This window comes from Pogona vitticeps, chromosome 3 (assembly GCF_051106095.1).
Source record: "Pogona vitticeps strain Pit_001003342236 chromosome 3, PviZW2.1, whole genome shotgun sequence".
Taxonomy (NCBI): Eukaryota; Metazoa; Chordata; class Lepidosauria; order Squamata; family Agamidae; genus Pogona; species Pogona vitticeps.
The window spans coordinates 224,451,035-224,469,901 of record NC_135785.1 but is presented as its reverse complement, the minus strand read 5'-3'; the positions used below and the strand labels follow the sequence as shown (position 1 = coordinate 224,469,901).

The 18,867-nt window shown below is 42.9% G+C and overlaps 1 protein-coding gene and 1 long non-coding RNA gene across 10 annotated transcripts in view; one reads left to right on the top strand and one right to left on the bottom strand.

Moving 5' to 3' along the window:
• The window catches only part of PHLDB2 (pleckstrin homology like domain family B member 2), a 99,660-nt gene extending 92,366 nt beyond the window's left edge, over positions 1 to 7,294 (top strand). For all 9 annotated transcript variants that reach the window (XM_078389838.1, XM_078389839.1, XM_072993941.2 and 6 more), the window contains 4 exons: positions 285 to 431; positions 2,337 to 2,556; positions 3,620 to 3,705; positions 4,395 to 7,294. In XM_078389838.1, coding sequence (XP_078245964.1) covers positions 285 to 431; positions 2,337 to 2,556; positions 3,620 to 3,705; positions 4,395 to 4,535 — 594 coding nt within the window. In that variant the 3' untranslated portion in view covers positions 4,536 to 7,294. The remainder of the gene's footprint in view (positions 1 to 284; positions 432 to 2,336; positions 2,557 to 3,619; positions 3,706 to 4,394) is intronic.
• A 3,181-nt stretch (positions 7,295 to 10,475) lies between these two features.
• LOC140705624 (uncharacterized) lies at positions 10,476 to 17,909 on the bottom strand. The gene is made up of 5 exons (XR_012085058.2): positions 17,485 to 17,909; positions 17,056 to 17,177; positions 11,651 to 16,427; positions 11,222 to 11,343; positions 10,476 to 10,615 (listed from the first exon to the last, which is right to left on the bottom strand). It is a non-coding gene; the product is annotated as an uncharacterized LOC140705624 (long non-coding RNA).
• Between the last annotated feature and the right edge of the window lie 958 nt (positions 17,910 to 18,867).

Sequence of the window (18,867 nt, the reverse complement as noted above, 5' to 3'; positions counted from 1 at the left end):
TATATATATATAATGTATAATTTAAACAATTCTGTTTGCACAGCACATTCCATATTAAAAATAAAACCTGTATATGTCATTTGATGCTCCACATCAGTCGCATGACTGTGCCAAACAGCCAGGGCCTCCACTGACTTCTCATATTCTGTTATTTTGCTGCTGAAACGTATACTGATGGCTTCATGCCAGCTGATTTTTTTCCTGTTGGGTTCCAGCTAACATTTTGGAGAGTTATCTGCATTTCAGAGTAAAATTTGCATTATTTCGTATGGTATGGCTTTCAGGAGAGAGAAATGGAAGCTAAGAAAAGAGCGCTAGAAGAAGAAAAGCGTCGCAGGGAACAGCTGGAGAAAAGGTTGCAGGAAGAAACCAGCCAGCGTCAAAAACTAATTGAAAAAGAAGTTAAAATACGTGAAAAACAAAGGAACCAGGTATGTAATCTGTAGGCAGGAAAGCAGGTATTGATCAGCGGAATAAACACTGAGTTCCAGTTCTAGGAGAAGGATGGTGTAGAAATCTAATGCCTGAATAGGTAAACAGAATAGGGAAGTAGGAAAGTTGGGCAGGAAACCCAGTTGCATTTATGCTCCATGCTGATCCTCATTCTCTGGCAAGGTGGGCAAAGGATGATGGTGACCTGCAGTGATCTCTTCTGCGGCTTCTGGCCACATGCACACAACACCCTTAATGAACACACAGCTTTTCCTCAGACACATGACAGTCTATCCCATACATTCTTTTTTCTTCTTAAACAACACACATACTGTTCATTCTTTCGGAGGCCTAGCACTGGGGAAAGGCTAAGCTTCCCTTTCATATATGCCAGCCTCGCCATCACAATCACAATCCTATTCTCCATTCAGATAAAAATCTTTTGCCCCTTATTTGCTTTTAATTATGTGCTAACTTTATAATCTAGTTTTGCTCTCAGTTGCTATATAAATGGGATGGATAGTATGTGGTGCCCTCATTTCTGCCTACCCCACCGCCTCTCATGGTGTCCTCAGCTGTAAACAACTGGGGGTGATTTGCAGAAACCTGCATCCGTGTGACATAGCACCCTAGCCCCCCCCCCCAAAATAGAGGGAATACTCTATTTTTAATATATTGATTTTTCATTAATAGGCAGCATCTGCCACTTGGTACATTTCCTTCTTTTTTTCAATTCTCCCCCCCCCCATTTTTTTAACTTAAAAATGTTTTTTAAAGTCTTTGTGGTCCTAGTGCAGTGTAGTGGATAGAGCAATCGATTATGACTCTGGAGAATAGAGTTTGGATCCCCATTCAGCCATGGAAACTGACTGGGTATGTGGAACTGCCAAAAACAATCCTTAAATATCTCACTTACCTTGAAAACCCCATTAGGATCACGATAACTTGATTCCGACTTGATAGCACAGAACACACACATGACTGTGGAAGATTTACAGGACATATAGTTGCCCCCCTCAACATATTCCCTATTTATAAGGATTTTAAATCAAGGTTTTACGGGATTAACAGTAATTTATCTTAGATTGAGGACCTGATTGATATAATTCTGAGTATTTGGTTTATATATGAGATACATGTGATCCAATTTTCTTTTTTCATGTAAGAGCCGATCCTTTGTAAGTGTATAAAATTCGATAATGTTATTGTATATGGTGAATGACTGATGAAACGGTCTGTAGACGTCTTCAATAAAACTTGACTGACTGAATATTCCCTAAGTGAATGCTGAAAATGCATGTAGAAGACATGACTCATTTGCACACTTTCTGATTAATCTCATTTAGCAGTACAGTGGTGCCTCGCTTAACGATTACCTCGTTAAATGATGAAACTGCTTTACAATGAAGTTTTTGTGATCACTAGTGCAATCGCAAAACAATGTTCCCAAGGGGGGAAATCGCTTAACGATGATCGGTTCCCTGCTTTGGGAACTGATTTTTCGCTAGACAACGTTTTTAAAACAGCTGATCGGCGGCTCTAAAATGGCTGCCCGCTGTGCAAAATGGATCCCCACTGTGCTTTAGGACGGATTCCTCTCTTTACAGTCACCGGAAAATGGCCGCCCTATGGAGGATCTTCGCAAAACAAGCAGGTATTTCGCCCATTGGAATGCATTGAACCGGTTTTCAATGCATTTCAATGGGTTTTTTTAATTTCGCTTGACGACAATTTTCGCTTAACAGCGATTTGAACGGAACAAATTATCCTCGTCAAGCAAGGCACCACTGTATAAAAAAACAGGGTGAAGAATATCATAACTTGTTTCAGATTTTGAATGCATATTTAACTGGAAGAAGGGGGAAATCACACTAATATTAATTTGTATGTGTTTTTCTAATTAGTCTCGCCCCTTGACTCGATATTTGCCAGTAAGAAAAGAAGATTTTGATCTCAGGAGTCACATAGAGACAGCTGGTCACAACATTGAAACCTGTTACCATGTCTCGCTTACTGAGAAGACATGCAGAGGCTTTCTTATTAAGATGGGTGGGAAGATTAAAACATGGAAAAAACGATGGTTTGTGTTTGATAGAAACAAGAGGACATTTTCTTATTATGCAGGTGAGTTGTGTATTCTACTTGACACTGCTTCTATTCTACAGCTTGTATATTAAGGCTCATCAATTTTGCAAGCTGCTGTTTTACGTTGACTTGTCTTAACTGCTTGCGAAGTCTTGGCTTTTCATATTTTGTCTCATAGAGTTCCCTAATTCTCTAGTGCATCCAATCAGATTTACTTAGGACTAAATTCCCTTTAGTTGATGTCACATATTGAAGCCAGGCTCTGAAATCCAGCTAATCCAAAATTGGAAAGATCCTATAATTGAATATGTGGGTGGGGTTGTGACCAGTAATTACAGATGGGGGAAAAGAAACCTCATGATCAACTTGAGGTCAAATGACACAATAAAGGAAATGCATATTCCCCATGATCCTTGTAATAGGGTTTCCTCAGAGGTGTGTGCTTCCAGATTCAGACTTGCAAAGTAAGCCTATGTTTATCTTCCAGCAACCAGTAACAAAACAAAGAACATTAAATGCAATATATGGAAGTGAGGAAAAGCCCATCTTACACAAACTGCCAGGTATCCCAACTTGAGGGAGCGTTGATTCTCCATATGTACTGAGTGTATCATTTAATTTGATCCTGAGAATAACGAGCTATGAATATGGCAGCTTGCAGTAGTCTTTGAATAGTTTTAAATTCACAGCTGATTAAGGATTGCTCTGTCTTGCAAGATTCTGCTTGCAACCATATGCTAGACAGCAGCCAAAATAACTAATGGCCCTGAGCACCACCCACATATCTCTTTCTTTGCCAATTAGTCTGTGAACATCAGAAACAGTCCACATTTGTAGTGTTCTCCTTTGTCCTGTGTTAAAAGATACTTCAGATAAGTAATACTGCACCTTTATTTCCATTAAATCTATGCTTTATTTAATTTATTTAATTGAATTAGCGTGCTATATAAAAATAATTCTGCTGATGAAAGAAGCCAAGATTTTCCTTTGATAATTTGTAGATAAACATTTTATTCTCATCTTCAAATTATTCCTGAGAGATAATCCTCTAATCCCTATGATGGCATATTCATTTCAACTCAGTGTCTTTCCATTATTGCAGACAAACATGAAACTAAATTAAAAGGAGTAATTTATTTCCAAGCCATTGAAGAGGTCTACTATGATCACCTAAAGAATGCTTATAAGGTAAAAAAAAAAGTCCCTTTTTTGTACATGCTTTTTAAAAAGTTTATGAATGTTACAGTTCCTGTGCTAAAGCTAAAAACTAATACTGTAATGGGGAAAGGCTGTTCACTTCTAAGATCCTTCTGTCTGAAATGACACTAGTTGTGAAATCCTGTGGTCCATCAAAGGATATCCTGGGGCAGGGACAGTTCTTGACCAAGTCAGAGGGTACCTCCTCACAGACCCATGACTCACCCGTGCTCTGCTATACACTTTTATACTCTTTAAGTTACACTGCATGCCCATATGGAAGGAGTAGGTTAATCAATCTATTAGAACCTCCAGCATCTACACAATTATAGTAGAAATTGTTACTTTTTGGACCACAGCTCCCAGAATCCCCCCAGCCAGCATGGCCACAGATCATGCTGGCTTGGGAAAGCTGTAGTTGAAAAAAGTAACTTTTGCACATCCTGACAGAGAGCTTGCAATTCCTGTGATTATAGGAATTTCCTTGTCTATAAACAACTGATTCAGAAAATTTTTACATTTTTGCATCTGATTAGTGTCCCACTATCAGCTAGGCAAAGCAAATACTTACAAATGTACCCATTCTGGGAAAGCACATGGTTATGATCACTTGCTTAATAGTAATATAAGAATGGTCATATTATTCCACTGATTGCATATATTTCTTTCTTTCTTTCTAGAGTCCTAATCCATTACTTACCTTCAGTGTTAAGACTCATGATCGAATATATTACATGGTGGCCCCAACACCAGAAGCTATGCGGATATGGATGGATGTAATAGTTACAGGGGCAGAAGGCTACACCCATTTCATGTTGTAGTAAAATGATGCAAAGTGACAGGGCATAATGCAATGATAGCCTCAGATTTGGGAGTGAAAAGCCATATTTAGTTACATTTGACAAACCACACAAATTTGAAGATACAGATCACCTTCCGTTATGCTCCCAAATGAAACACATACTTTGGAAGGGGGCATTAATATTTAGATTGTTTTAATCACTGCTATAGCAAAAGAAAAGAAAAGCTGCTTAAAAGATTGTAGTGCTCCAAAATGGATAATCAGATCACCCTAAGCCTAGCATAGAGATTTGGTGGCATTTTCTTACAAATTCTATCATGCAGAGCAGAATGTTCCTAATAAAAAATAAATAAATCATAGTTTTAAAGTATTGGTATACCCTTCAATATTTCAGTATTAAGAAGTAAAAGGGAAAAGTGTGATGCCTTTGTTTAATATACAAGATTTCTGTACAATATAAAATGTATTTTCCTTCTAGATATTTTATAACAAATTGTAGAACTGCAGTGTGTGGTGTTTTTGTCTTAATTTACTAGGGAACCAAAGATTCACTGTATGGTGAGATTTAGCGTCTAGAGAATAGGAATTCTGTAATTCTTTATGAGTGCTAATGGATGTTTGAAATTGTATTAGCATTTCCGTATTTTGAAAATACTGGTCAGGAGGTATCAGCTGAGTCTGGAAGTGTTGTTTTTGGGGGCAATTCCCAGAACTTCACAGTCAATTCGGTCACTGGCATAACAATGACTGGAGGATTCAAAAAAGTAATATTTCCCAGTTTCATATAAATACAGAGTCTGCTTCATTTTGTAAACACTTTTTCTTCCAAACATCAGGGCTATGCCTAAGAGAAGCCCTTCTCAGAGAGCAATATTAGAAGAAAATCCCTATGTACAAGACTCTTCTTTATTTTCTTATTAATTCTGCCTTGTACTTAATTGCTTAGAAGATCAAAACCTTTCTCCTTTAACCACTACAAATTCATACTCTACACAGCATTTTAACAAGCCCAAATGCTAACATTTCCTTATTCCCCCAAACACTACAGTTTTTATTTACTAACAAACTACAAAAAGAAAAGAAAAAAGAATACCAACAAGGATTCAATAAAGAAAAGTTTTATAGTATTTGGACCTGTTCACATAAAGATATATAATAGGCTTGGAGATGAGCAAGGAAACAATGCCTTTAATTCTCATTAACAAGGTGTATGTACCCCAACCTTGCACATAAAGACCATAAAATGATTTTAATGCAACTAAATGTATTCCCAGGTCTAAAGTGTACGTGGCTCAAGAACTGGGCACTGGGATAATTTCCTTGGGTACAGATGAAACAGTTCTCAGTTGAAGTCTTTGAATCTTTAGAATTATATATCCCTTGCTGATGAAAGGAAAAGAATATTTCTTTTCTAGCACCTCATCCATCCTGGTCCCTCCAACAGCAGTGGCTGCACTTTGATGAGAAACCACGTAAAGTCACCTTTGCACTGAAAGCAAAGAAATGGCTGCTGACACCATCACCCCCTTAATCTATCATATACATTTTGCATGAATCAAGTGCAGGGAATCACTTATACTGTATTTCTTTCTATGCCCTGTAGCATCCAAACCTTCTGTACTCCATGGCAGAAAAGAGAATAGTATGTCTCGTTGATAGAGGACACAATATGCATCCATGTTCAGTCCTTGGCATCTTCGGCTGAGAAAAAGGATAAGGTAGTCAGTGATGTGAAATGTCACTGCTTGATACCCCAGAAAGCAGCTGACTGCCAAAGTAGACAGAACTGAGCAATGGGGGACAAGAGTCTTTCCTGATGTAATAAGAAGCAGCTGATCAATTACAATTCGGTGGTTTGGAGGTTGGCCACACAGCCTCAGCCTAAGAAAGCCTGAGATTTCTGTTCTATTAAGGGATTTACTACCATACCTCTATGGTAGCTCTTTAAAGTCTTTTTCCATTTAAAAAGTATATTTTTAGTCTTTAGATGTTGTACTCAGATGGGTTATTCAATTTTGTTTGATTCTGTATGTGCCATATGTTATCAATACAGTAAATGGAAATTATTACTGCTGTTTTAAGAAAATTTTAAATAAGAGCTCACATTTGCCAAAATGGCAAGTTAGAAATGTATCCTGCATGAAAAGAGCTGAAACTTTTATAATATGGTGTGCCCAGTAATGTGGCTGCAATCGTTCACAAGCGTTACACAGTCCTAAATGTACTTGAAAGTACCTCACGGAAAGTATGGAAATTTACATACAAGTGTCAGGGTTAAAAAGCTGTATTCACTTATACTTCCAGATAAATGGCTTGAAGAATAATATGAAGAAATAAATCCAGTATATAACTTATATCCAAAACATGCTAACTTGAGAAGTAAGTCTTGTTTAACTCACTAGAACTGAGGCATGGCTAGTCAGTCATAGAAGAGTACTGTGTCATTGGGTTGTTTGGATCCATGACCATGACAAATTTTTGTCCCATTGATTTCAATGAGATTACATTATGTATGACAAAATCTGGGTCTAACCCATTATCAACTGCAGTAAGAGGAAGGAGCTATCATAAAATGTACTTTGTATATTATAAGGGTGATTTGATAAATGATATTTGCAATATTTGATAATTGCAGAAATGAGTGGCTTTGTTTTATATTATTTCTATCATGTATTTTCATTATACTTCTGTGTAATTTTACAAATTTTCTAATTGTTTTGTATCTTGCATGTTGTAATAACATTAGAATAAATACCCAAAAGTGTCTTTATTTTCAAATACTGTGTCTGATTTCTAATAATGGATTTTATTATAGCTACGAGCTTTCATTAGTGTGTAGCTGAATTCTGTACAGAATTAAATGCACCTAACATCATTAAATTTTTAACATCATTAAAATTGGAAAAGTTCAGTATGTCTAATTAGATGCTTACAGATTTAGCATACATAATATTGGCTGTTAATCTGATTATTCAGTTTATACGAGAGTCCTAACCATATTTATTAAGAACGGGCAGTACAATCAAAACTAAGAGCTGCACCAGCTGTAGTGGATTTGATGAGGAATGGGGAAAAAGCCACTTGTGGCAGCAAAACTCTTGGGGTGGCTGGAATCAAGAAGAAGAGCCAAGGGAGGGAGAGATGGTCAGAGAAAAAGAGGAGCAGTGGAAGAGCTGAATTATCCCAGCTTCAAGCCATTCTCAGCCCAGGCTCACAAGCTGGCAGAAAGTTAAACCAAGATCAGGACAGTGCTGATTTCCAACATCCTTAGAATGTTTTAAGTTACATTCTGAAATACAGGAACTCTACCATAATTTCCCTTTTTCTTCCCCTTTACCCCTTTGAATTTGCCAACATGCTCACACACACACACAAACATGGCAACCACTCACACACACACAAACTGAAGCACGTGTCTTCTTTTAGGACATCAGTCCATCTTGTATATGGTCTTCCTCTTTTTCTCTTGCCTTCAACCTTTCCCAGCATTATTGTCTTTTCCAGAGAGTCCTGTTTTCTCATGATGTGCCCTAAGTAGGACAGCCTCTGTTTCATTCTCTGGCTTGATTTGATCCACTTGTTTTTCTGGCAGCCCAGGGTATCGACAAAGCTATCCTCCCGCACCACATTTCAAATAAATCTTTTATTTTTCCTGTCAGCTTCATTTACTGTCCAGCTTTCACACCCATACATGGTAATTGGCAATCCAAGAGTATGAATGGTCTTAATCTCCAGTGACATATCGTTACATTTGATTATCTCTAATTCCTTCATTGCTCCCCTTCCAAGTCTCTGTCTTTTTCTGATTTCTTGGCTGCAGTCACCATTTGCATTGATGACTGAATCAAGGTATACAAAATTTCTAAGTGCACTATTTCAGTCTTTTCATTGTCAACATTAAAAAATTTTATTTCTTCTGGGGTCATTATTTTGATCTTAATGTTTAACTACAATCCCGCTTTGGAACTTTCTTCTTTCACTAAACGTTTTAAGTCATTGCTGCTTTCTGCTGGCAAGATGGTGGTACCTGCACATTTTAAATTATTGATGTTTCTTCTGTCAGTTTTCACTCCTTCATCTGAATCTAGTGTGGCTTTCCATATAATACGTTTGTGTACCGACTAACAGAAAAGGAGATAAAATGTAATCTTTTCTGACACCTTTGTCTATAGGAAACCATGCCGTACCACCATATTCTGTCTACAATGCAAGTTGCGCACCGGGACAATCAAGAGCTGAAGCACACCCATTTCTTTCAGAAAAACCCAGTTTCTCATGGTCCACATAGTCGGAAGGTGGTGTTGTAGTCTATAACAGGAGTCCCCAACCCCTGGTCCACAGCCCAGCGCTGTTCCATGGCCTGGGCCAGACCAGGCCACACAGACAGATCTCCCACCCACATGCAATCCCCCCCCGCAGCCCCTTTGTGCATGCGTGTGAATGCCCATGTGCACACCCCACCTTTCGTGCATGGGTACAAGTGTCCCCCAAACCCCCACTCCTTTGCACATGCACGCATGCAAGCGCCCCTTCACACATGCACCCGCCCTTTCGCTCATCCACGTGAGCACGGTGGTGCCTCGCCTTCCCCAACTGGTCCATGATGTTAAAAAGAATGGGGACCACTGGTCTATAAAGAAAAATGATCTTCTGAAATTCTTTGGTGTGCTCCAGTAGCCAGCATATATTTGCAATAAAATCTTGAGTGCACCTTCCTTTTCAGAATCCAGCTTGAACATCAGACATTTCTCACTCCATATAAGATAAAGACCTTTGCTGCAATAGCTTGGATATCACTTTGCTTGCAATAAAAATAAGAGCAGTGGCCCTATACTTTTTCTTCTAAATAAAATCAATGGTCCTATGCACTCCTCAGCACCTTCTTTCTTAGAAAATGGAATGTATATTGAACTTGGAAGGAATTGTGTAGAAGCTTCAATGCTAACACTGACAAGTAATCATAGAATAATTGAATTCGAAGGGGCCTATAAACAAAAAGATTTACTAGCAGTTGTTAGAGGAATTGACTGCTCGGCAACATCCACATCCTTGGTAGCAATTTCCACTCCCCATGGTTGCTTCCAGTTCCAATACACCCACATTTTCCTTTTTTCCCCCTCTCTACAGCTGGTATCTCTATGTCAGTTTTAATTAGGGAAGTTGAGAGATAAAATCAGGATTTCTTGAGTCTGGCTTCCTTTGCCCATGGACAAAATGCCTGGTAGCTTGCAGTGTCGTATATACTCCAGCCATGATACACTAGGCATTTCTATAGAGGCAGCCACTGCCTTCGAGTAGTAGATTTTGCAGCACCAGTGTATTTTTGCCATCCATGGCATGGATCCTCATTAATTTTAACGTATGCTCATCTCCTAATCATGGCCCTTTTCCATTTCCTCAGTTGTGGCACTTTCATGAGAGGTTGGACTATAAGCTTCTTTGAAGTGGCAATTTTTCTCCCCACTTGTACTCTTGCAAGAAGCTGTCCATGGAGTGCTCACAGTGTTGATGATGAAGATACGGCTTGCCAGGTCTCAGAGAAGGAGCTGCTGTGCCAGGAAATGGTTGGGCCCCCTGAATCTCCAGGGCATGCAAACAAATGTAAGGAGCAGTGGTGGAAGGGAAGGAGCGAGTCTTGTTTATTGTTGCAGGGTGGCCATAGTGTTTGGGTACCCAACTCCAACCCTGTCTGAATGGCAGCAGGGTTCACTGGCTTCCTGTGTCCAACATGACATGTAATATACTTGCTTAGGAGCTCAGGTAGGGAAGCCACTGCCTTAGCTCACTCCCTCACACATGCTTAGAGAAATATTATGTTCCCAATTCCTGTGACATCACAGGGCCCCACACCATGACTTCAGAAAGACCCACCCCAGGCATTGGACCCCAGATATAATGAAGGGATGGGGAAGATAATCTCGTGACAGCCCCTGACAAACACGACAATACTTCAAAACCATTCCGCAAAAATGCTTTTATTGGTTTTGGGAAAGAGGCTAAACGGGTATCCTCAGCGGAGACAAAGGCCTGGTTCAGCTCCAGCAGGATGCCTGCCTTCAGCTCCCTCGCATCCCCCTGGGGAAGACGAAGCTTCGGGCCCTGCAAGAGAAAGAAAAAACAGCTAAGGGGCGAGCTCGTCCACGGCCGTCAACTGGTTTCAAACCAGGCGTATTCACCAACCAATGTTCTGGCAACTTCATCCCGAAGTTCCACCTGCCAGCATCCACTGGCCTCCACCAGGAATATCTACCCATCTCTTCCACTCCGCTTCTGAACCCAGCCTCCGTCAGCTCCCAAATGCTTGGGTCACACACATGCCCCGGCGACATTCCCACAGAACGCCAGCCAGCCCATTCACACACACATTCATACAGACAGACACAGGCACAAACCAGCCCCCACAACACACACACACCTTCACTCCACCAGTCATTCACACAAACACCCATGCTTCCATCCACCGATATCCACCAAGCTTCCCCAAGCTGGTTTCAAGAGGCTAACGTCCACCACCGGCCTCCGCCTTGTGCCCTTGGCCAGCTTCCGCAGGCAGATTCCACCAGCCTCTGTCTGTCAATGGCCACCGACTTCCTCCCGGTCCATTGCCGACATCAGTCAGCTTCAAGCCACGGATCTCCGCCAGCCTTGAGCTGTTAACTCGCAAGCCCACTTAGCAAGTTCCTCTGCTTTCGGGAGGGAACTTGCCTTGGGTAGAAGGGCTGGGTCCCCTCCAGTCGCTCCAGCTGCCTCTGCCAGGCAGCCATCTGGCCACTGGCTTCCCTTCTGGTCAACAAGCCCCTTTCATTTGCCAGCAGAGAGGTGAGGCCCTGCAAGAGAAAGAGAGAAAAAACAGCTAAGGGGCGAGCTCATCCACAACCGTCACCCAGCTTCAACCCAGGTGTATCCACCGACCAATGTTCTGGCAACTTCATCCCAAAGTTCCGCCTGCCAGCATCCACTGGCTTCCACCAGGAATATCCACCCATTTATCTCTTCCATTCCGCTTCTGAACCCAGGCTCCGCCAGCTCCCAAATGCTTGGGACACACACTTGCCCTGGTGACATCCCCATGGAATGCTAGCCAGCCCATTCATACACAGGCACAAAACAGCCCCTGGCCCGAGACACACACACCTTCACCAGCTATTCGCACAAACTCCCGTTCTTCCATCCACCGATATCCACCAAGCTTCTCCAAACTGGTCCGCCAACCTCTGCCGGTCTCCCCCTTGCGGCCTCAGACTGCCCTCTGGCCACTGGCTTCCCTTCTGTTCTCCTGCCCTGCCCAACAAGCCCCTTTTATCTGCCAGCAGAGAGGTGAGGCCCCTGTGAGGTGACAAAGACCCAGGAGTAAAGGGGCTGGGTTCCCAAGGCAGCAGCAGCAGCACCTTCAGGATTGGCTGAGTCCTGAAGATGATGTCAACAGTCCCTCTGATCATGTGATTCACCCACCAAACCATGCATTTTGCATGTTTTTTTAAACATTTCTTATTAGTGGCTTATAAATGTAAGGAAAGTCTGATGCTGCAAAGAAAAATACTGCATAGGAACCAGGAATGTAAGATCTATGAACCTTGGTAAGGTGGATGTGGTCAAACAGGAGATGGCAAGAATAAACATTGACATCCTGGGCGTCAGTGAACTAAAATGGATGGGAATGGGCAAATTCAATTCAGACGATTATCATATCTACTATTGTGGGCAAGAATCCTGTAGAAGAAATAGAGTAGCCCTCATAGTCAACAAAAAAGTGGGGAAAGCTGTACTGGGATATAATCTCAAAATGATAGAATGATTTCAATACGAATCCAAGGCAGACCTTGGCTAATTGAAAGGTGCCTAGTAGTGTATGGGTCACACGCCTGATCACGTGCCTGATTTTGTACAACCAAGATGTACCCCAGCACTTCATCAATCAGCTGCAGCTCCATGGCAAGTTACTCATATCTTATGCAAGTGCCAATAGGATTGCAATTAAAACGTTTCTAAATAGAAAGTGCTTCCTTTCTGTCTCCCTTTCAGCATTGAGCACATTACTGCAAAAGTACTTCAGACAGTTGGGTAGACATCCATTTCTCTCAGTAGGACCCCTGTATCCGCTGGATCAGTATCCACAATTTCACTTATCTGTAATCTGAAATTTTGAAAATGATTAAAAGAAAAAACTAGAAATGGGTATTTTCACAATGTGTGTACCTGAACTGGTCACTACAGGGAGCCCGAGACCATACTAGGTATTGTTATTGTTAAATAATACATAACATGGTCTCTGGCTCCCTTGGTTGGGCAGTTCTGGTGATATAGGTGAAAATACATATTCTTGGACTGTGCTCTTTTACCATGCTAGTTATTATTACTGTATAGTGTTCACTCTTATCCACAGTTTTCAGCATTTGTCGGGGGCTTGTAACCAATCCCCCACAGATATGGGGTTCTGACTGTGTTTTCTGATTCAGAAACTGTGTTTTCTAGTTCCCAAATCACTCCCTGTGTCAACAGTTGTACATACATAGTGTGTCATGCATACCCGTACAGATTGCTTCCTTATGCTGAAATCAAGTCACAGCCAACTGAACTCACACACCTGCTGACACAAGAAGGGGGATACACTATAAAATTATACAGAAGATGAACAAAGTGGATAGAGGGAAGCTCTTTTTCCTCTCACGCAATACCAGAACCAGGGGACATCCATTCCAATTGAGTGTTTCTGATTCCAGAACTGTGTTTTCTAGTTCCCAAATCACTCCCCGTGTCAACATTTGTACATACATAGTGTGTTACGCATACAAATTGCTTCCTTACCAAAATGCTGAAATCAAGTCACAGCCAGCTGAAGTCACACACCGGCTGAGACAAGAAGGAGAATACATTATACAATTATGCAGAAGATGAATAAAGTGGATAGAGGGAAGCTCTTTTCCCTCTCACGCAATACCAGAACCAGGGAACATCTATTCCAACTGAGTGTTGGGAGAGTGAAAAAAGACAAAGTATTTCTTGACCCAGCATGTTGTTAGTCTGTAGAACTCCTTGCCACAGGATATAGTGACGGCATCTGGCCTAGATGCCTTTAAAGGGGGATTGGACATATTCCTGGAGGAAAAGTCCATTGCAGGTTACAAGCCATGATGGGGATGTATAATCTCCAGGCTTAAAAGGGAGGTACCTCCAAATACCAACTGCAGGGGATGGTATCAGGAGACAGGTATCTCGTTGTCTCATGTGCTCCCAGAGGCATCTGTTGGGGTGACTGCGAGATACAGGGAGCTGGACTAGATGGGCCCTTGGCCTGATCCAGCAGGGCTCTTCTTATACGTTTTTATATTAAGGAGCTGAAATTCCCAAAACTTCCCAATATAATATTAATAATATAAGTGTATTCAGTGTTAACACTTCTGGAATAAAACATTAATTACTTTTGCAATATACTTCCTGTCATTGCAAAATGTGATACATGTGATTGTGGAATTCATAGAATCAAAGTACCATAAAGTAATTGAGTTGGAAGGAGCGTACAAGGCCAGCGGGGTCCAACCCCCTGCTCAGTGCTGTAGCCCAAGTCAAGGCAGATCTGACACAAGGTTGACCAATTTTCTCTGGAATGCCTCCAACACGGGTGCACTCACCACCTGCCAAGGTAACTGATTCCAATGTCATACAGCTCTAACAGTTAAGAAGTTTTTCTCTATATTCAGCCTAAATCCGGCTTCCTGTAATTTGGTCCTTTTATCATGTGTCTTGCAGTCTGGGATGAGTGGGAACAGATCCTGCCTCTCCTCAGCCTTTCAAGTATTTAAAAAGTGCTATCATATCTGCTCTCAGTCCCCTTTTCTCAAGGCTAAACATTTTCAGGTCTTTCAGCATTTCCTCATAGGGCTTGGTTTCCAGTCCCCTGATCATCCTCAGGTGAGTAGAAACCATCATCCTGGACATGAATACAACAGAACTCTTCCAAATCTTGAAAAAAAGAAAACACCTTGCGGCCTGGTGGGAGACGAGTGAGCAGAGTGAAAATCTGAATTAGCCCCAGGAAAAGACCTGCAAGGGGAAAAAGTGAGGTGGGAGAGAAAAGAAAGAGAAGAGAGAAAGAGAAAGGGTAATTTTTTGGGAATTCGGGAGGAGGAAAAAAGAATCACAACAGCTGAGCGGAGAGGAAGACTGGGTCACTGTCTGGGTCCATGGGAGGAGCCAAGAACAGGTATGCTTCGGAAGATAAAAAGGAAGAAGCAGCAGTAAGCACGAGAGATTTGAGGGCTCCTAAATCATGCAAGGAGGAGCACTGGTGCTAGTTTTGAATTAAAATGAAATACACAAGCAACAACAACAACAACAACAAAAGAGAGCAGAATAGAAAATGACTGATAAAGGAGGAAAGCACACTTAATTCTAAATACTGTATGAAAAAACACACATACAGTGGTACCTCGCAAGATGACCCCGCTGAATGACAAATCCACATTACGATGACTTTTTGAGATCGCTATAGCGATTCGCAAAACAGTCATTCCAATGGGGGATTTTCACTGGACGTCGATCAGGTCCGTGCTTCATGAACAGTTTGTTCGCAAGACGATTTTTCTGGCTCCACAAAATGGCTGCCCTGTTTTCCGGACCCATTCTTCGCAGGGCAGCCATTTTTACAGCTGATCGACGCTCGCAAAATGGCTTCCCTATGTGTGATCTTCACTGGACAAGATATTTTCCCCATTGGAACGCATTAAAGGGGTTTCAATGCATTCCAATGGGGAAACCAATTTCGCTAAACAGCGATTTTCCCAGAACGGATTATTATCATCATGCGGGGCACCACTGTATTTTAAAGACGACGAAGATGTGGGGGAGGAGGCATGGAGCCATTGGAAGCATTGCAGGGGTGCGCCTGTTCTCGCCTCAATTTTAGCCTTCCAGTGGACAAGCTAAACCCCTACACAGTACTACTCTTTATGTTTCTTTGTAGATCATGATTAAGTTTGCAAAGTAAGGAAAGACTTACCAATGATTAATAAGAGTCTGGACAATAAATTAATGCCAGTGGCTATGGTTTGCAAGCCTATATTTTCATTATAGCTGATTTTGCAGGCAGGTGGCCCAACCGTCTTGTTCCTGGGGCCCTATATTTTAGGTAAATTCACATTGACCTATTTGCCGGAGGAACTTCCTTTGTAGCTAGACATTTCCAAAGCTAAACATGTGTCCTCATAGTCCAACTGAGCTGAATGGAACATACTGCTGGGTAAGCAGGTACAGGACTGCCTCCTGTCACCGCCCCCACTTGTACCCTTGCAAGGAGATGTCCATGGAGTGCTCACAGTGTTGATGAAGATGAGGCTCGCCAGGTATCAGAGAAGGAGTTGCTGTGCCAGGAAATAGCTAGGCTCCCCTGAATCTCCAGGCCAGGCAAACAAATCTGAGGAGCCATGGTGGAAGGGAAGGAGCGAGTCTTGTTTATTGTTGCAGGGTGGCATAGTGTTTGGGTACCCACCTCCAACCCTCTCCGAATGGCACCAGGGCTCACTGGCTTCCTGTGTCTGTCCAACATTACACATTATATACTTTCTTAGGAGCTCAGGCAGGGAAGCTACATTGCCTAGCTCACTCCCTCACACATGCTTGGAGAAATATTATGTTCCCAATTCCTGTGACATCACAGGGCCCCACACCATGACTTCAGAAAGACCCACCCCAGGCATTGGGTCCCAGATATAATGAGGGGACGGGGAAGACCATCCCGTGACAGCCCCTGACAAACAAGACAACACTTTAAAATCATTCCGGAATATTTCTTTTATTGGTTTCAGGAAAGAGGCTAAACGGGTATCCTCTGTGGAGACAAAGGCCTAGTTCAGCTCCAGCAGGATGCCTGCCTTCAGCTCCCTTGCATCCCCCTGGGGAAGACGAAGCTTCGGGCCTGCAAGAGAAAGAAAAAACAGCTAAGGGGCGAGCTCGTCTACGGCCGTCAACTGGTTTCAACCCAGGCGTATTCACCAACCAATGTTCTGGCAACTTCATCCCGAAGTTCCACCTGCCAGCATCCACTGGCTTCCACCAGGAATATCTACCCATCTCTTCCACTCCGCTTCTGAACCCAGCCTCCGCCAGCTCCCAAATGCTTGGGTCACGCACATGCCCCGGCGACATTCCAACGGAACACCAGCCAGCCCATTCACACACATATTCATACAGACAGACACAGGCACAAACCAGCCCCCCAACACACACACACCTTCACTCCACCAGTCATTCACACAAACGCCCATGCTTCCATCCACCGATATCCACCAAGCTCCCCCAAGCTGGTTTCAAGAGGCTAACGTCCACCACCGGCTTCATCCGCCAACCTCTGCCGGCCTCTGCCTTGTGCCCTTGGCCAGCTTCCGCAGGCAGATTCCACCAGCTTCTGTCTGTCAATGGCCACCGACTTCCCCCCGGTCCATTGCCGACATCAGTCAGCTTCAAGCCACGAATCTCCACCAGCCTTGAGCTGTTAACTCGCAAGCCCACTTAGCAAGTTCCTCTGCTTTCGGGAGGGAACTTGCCTTGGGTAGAAGGGCTGGGTCCCCTCCAGTCGCTCCAGCTGCCTCTGCCAGGCAGCCATCTGGCCACTGGCTTCCCTTCTGGTCAACAAGCCCCTTTCATTTGCCAGCAGAGAGGTGAGGCCCTGCAAGAGAAAGAGAGAAAAAACAGCTAAGGGGCGAGCTCATCCACAACCGTCACCCAGCTTCAACCCAGGTGTATCCACCGACCAATGTTCTGGCAACTTCATCCCAAAGTTCCGCCTGCCAGCATCCACTGGCTTCCACCAGGAATATCCACCCATTTATCTCTTCCATTCCGCTTCTGAACCCAGGCTCCGCCAGCTCCCAAATGCTTGGGACACACACTTGCCCTGGTGACATCCCCATGGAATGCTAGCCAGCCCATTCATACACAGGCACAAAACAGCCCCTGGCCCGAGACACACACACCTTCACCAGCTATTCGCACAAACTCCCGTGCTTCCATCCACCGATATCCACCAAGCTTCTCCAAACTGGTCCGCCAACCTCTGCCGGTCTCCCCCTTGCGGCCTCAGACTGCCCTCTGGCCACTGGCTTCCCTTCTGTTCTCCTGCCCTGCCCAACAAGCCCCTTTTATCTGCCAGCAGAGAGGTGAGGCCCCTGTGAGGTGACAAAGACCCAGGAGTAAAGGGGCTGGGTTCCCAAGGCAGCAGCAGCACCACCTTCAGGATTGGCTGAGTCCTGAAGATGATGTCAGCAGTCTCTCTGATCATGTGATTCACTCAAAAAACCTTGCATTTTGCATGTTTTTTTAAACATTTCTTATTAGTGGCTTATAAATGTAATTCTGATGCTGCAAAGAAAAATATTGCATAGGAACCTGGAATGTAAGATCTATGAACCTTGGTAAGCTGGATGTGGTCAAATAGGAGATGGCAAGAATAACACCACATGCAAATCTTAGGAAAGGAAAATAAAAGAACACAACTAGGGCTCTCTCTCAAACTGACAGAAATCAAGGCTTGCACTCATAGACACCTGAACCACTAGAGACTAACACTGCAAGCCAATCCATATTTTCTCATGAAATGTTCTTGCTTTCCGACTCATAAATTCCCATGGATGTGGCCATAGATTGCCTTCTAAATTCAGATGGGTGTGTGTGTGTGTGTATGTGCTTTTTCGGACTCAAGATCCAACAACACCCCAGTGACTCCGTATTAACTGAGCAGGGTAGGGACACTGATGGGGGAGGGAAATTTCTTTTTAAATTGCAGTTCAGCCTTAAATTAAACAAATTTCTCCCAGCTTGCTCCAGAATTAGATGTGCGCCAGTGGACCAGTGTGCAATTGTTGGGTCTTCATTTTCCACCCTGCACTGTTACTAGCGCACGGTTGTCACGTTGTCGAAATCATTGTCCAAAATAATATGAGTTATTCCTGAGGTCTACATAAGGCTGGCGAAAAATAAAAATAAAGGGTCGCCCCTGACGATGCCCTGAATTTGCGTTCGCACCATGTATTAGCGGCTGAAGAAATTATAAATCAAGAGCCGTTGCCTTAGAAAAGTTTATCTGGAGAACCCTTTGGATCCTCCTTTTCTTTGCTTCCAACTCTTGAGGTGGTTTGAGCCTAACAATTGCACGATTTCTCCATGTTTTCCTAATCACCCCTGCGAAGTTTATGTCGCAGGTGGCAAAGGAAACAAAAAGGAGTCAAAAGACAGCTAGTTTCATTTCCAGGAAAAAAAAATCACTCTACAAATTTTTTAAAATAATCTACATTCCGCTTTGAGGACTTGTTATATAGAGCGGAAAACATCACGGTTAAAAAAAAAAACCACCGCCCCCC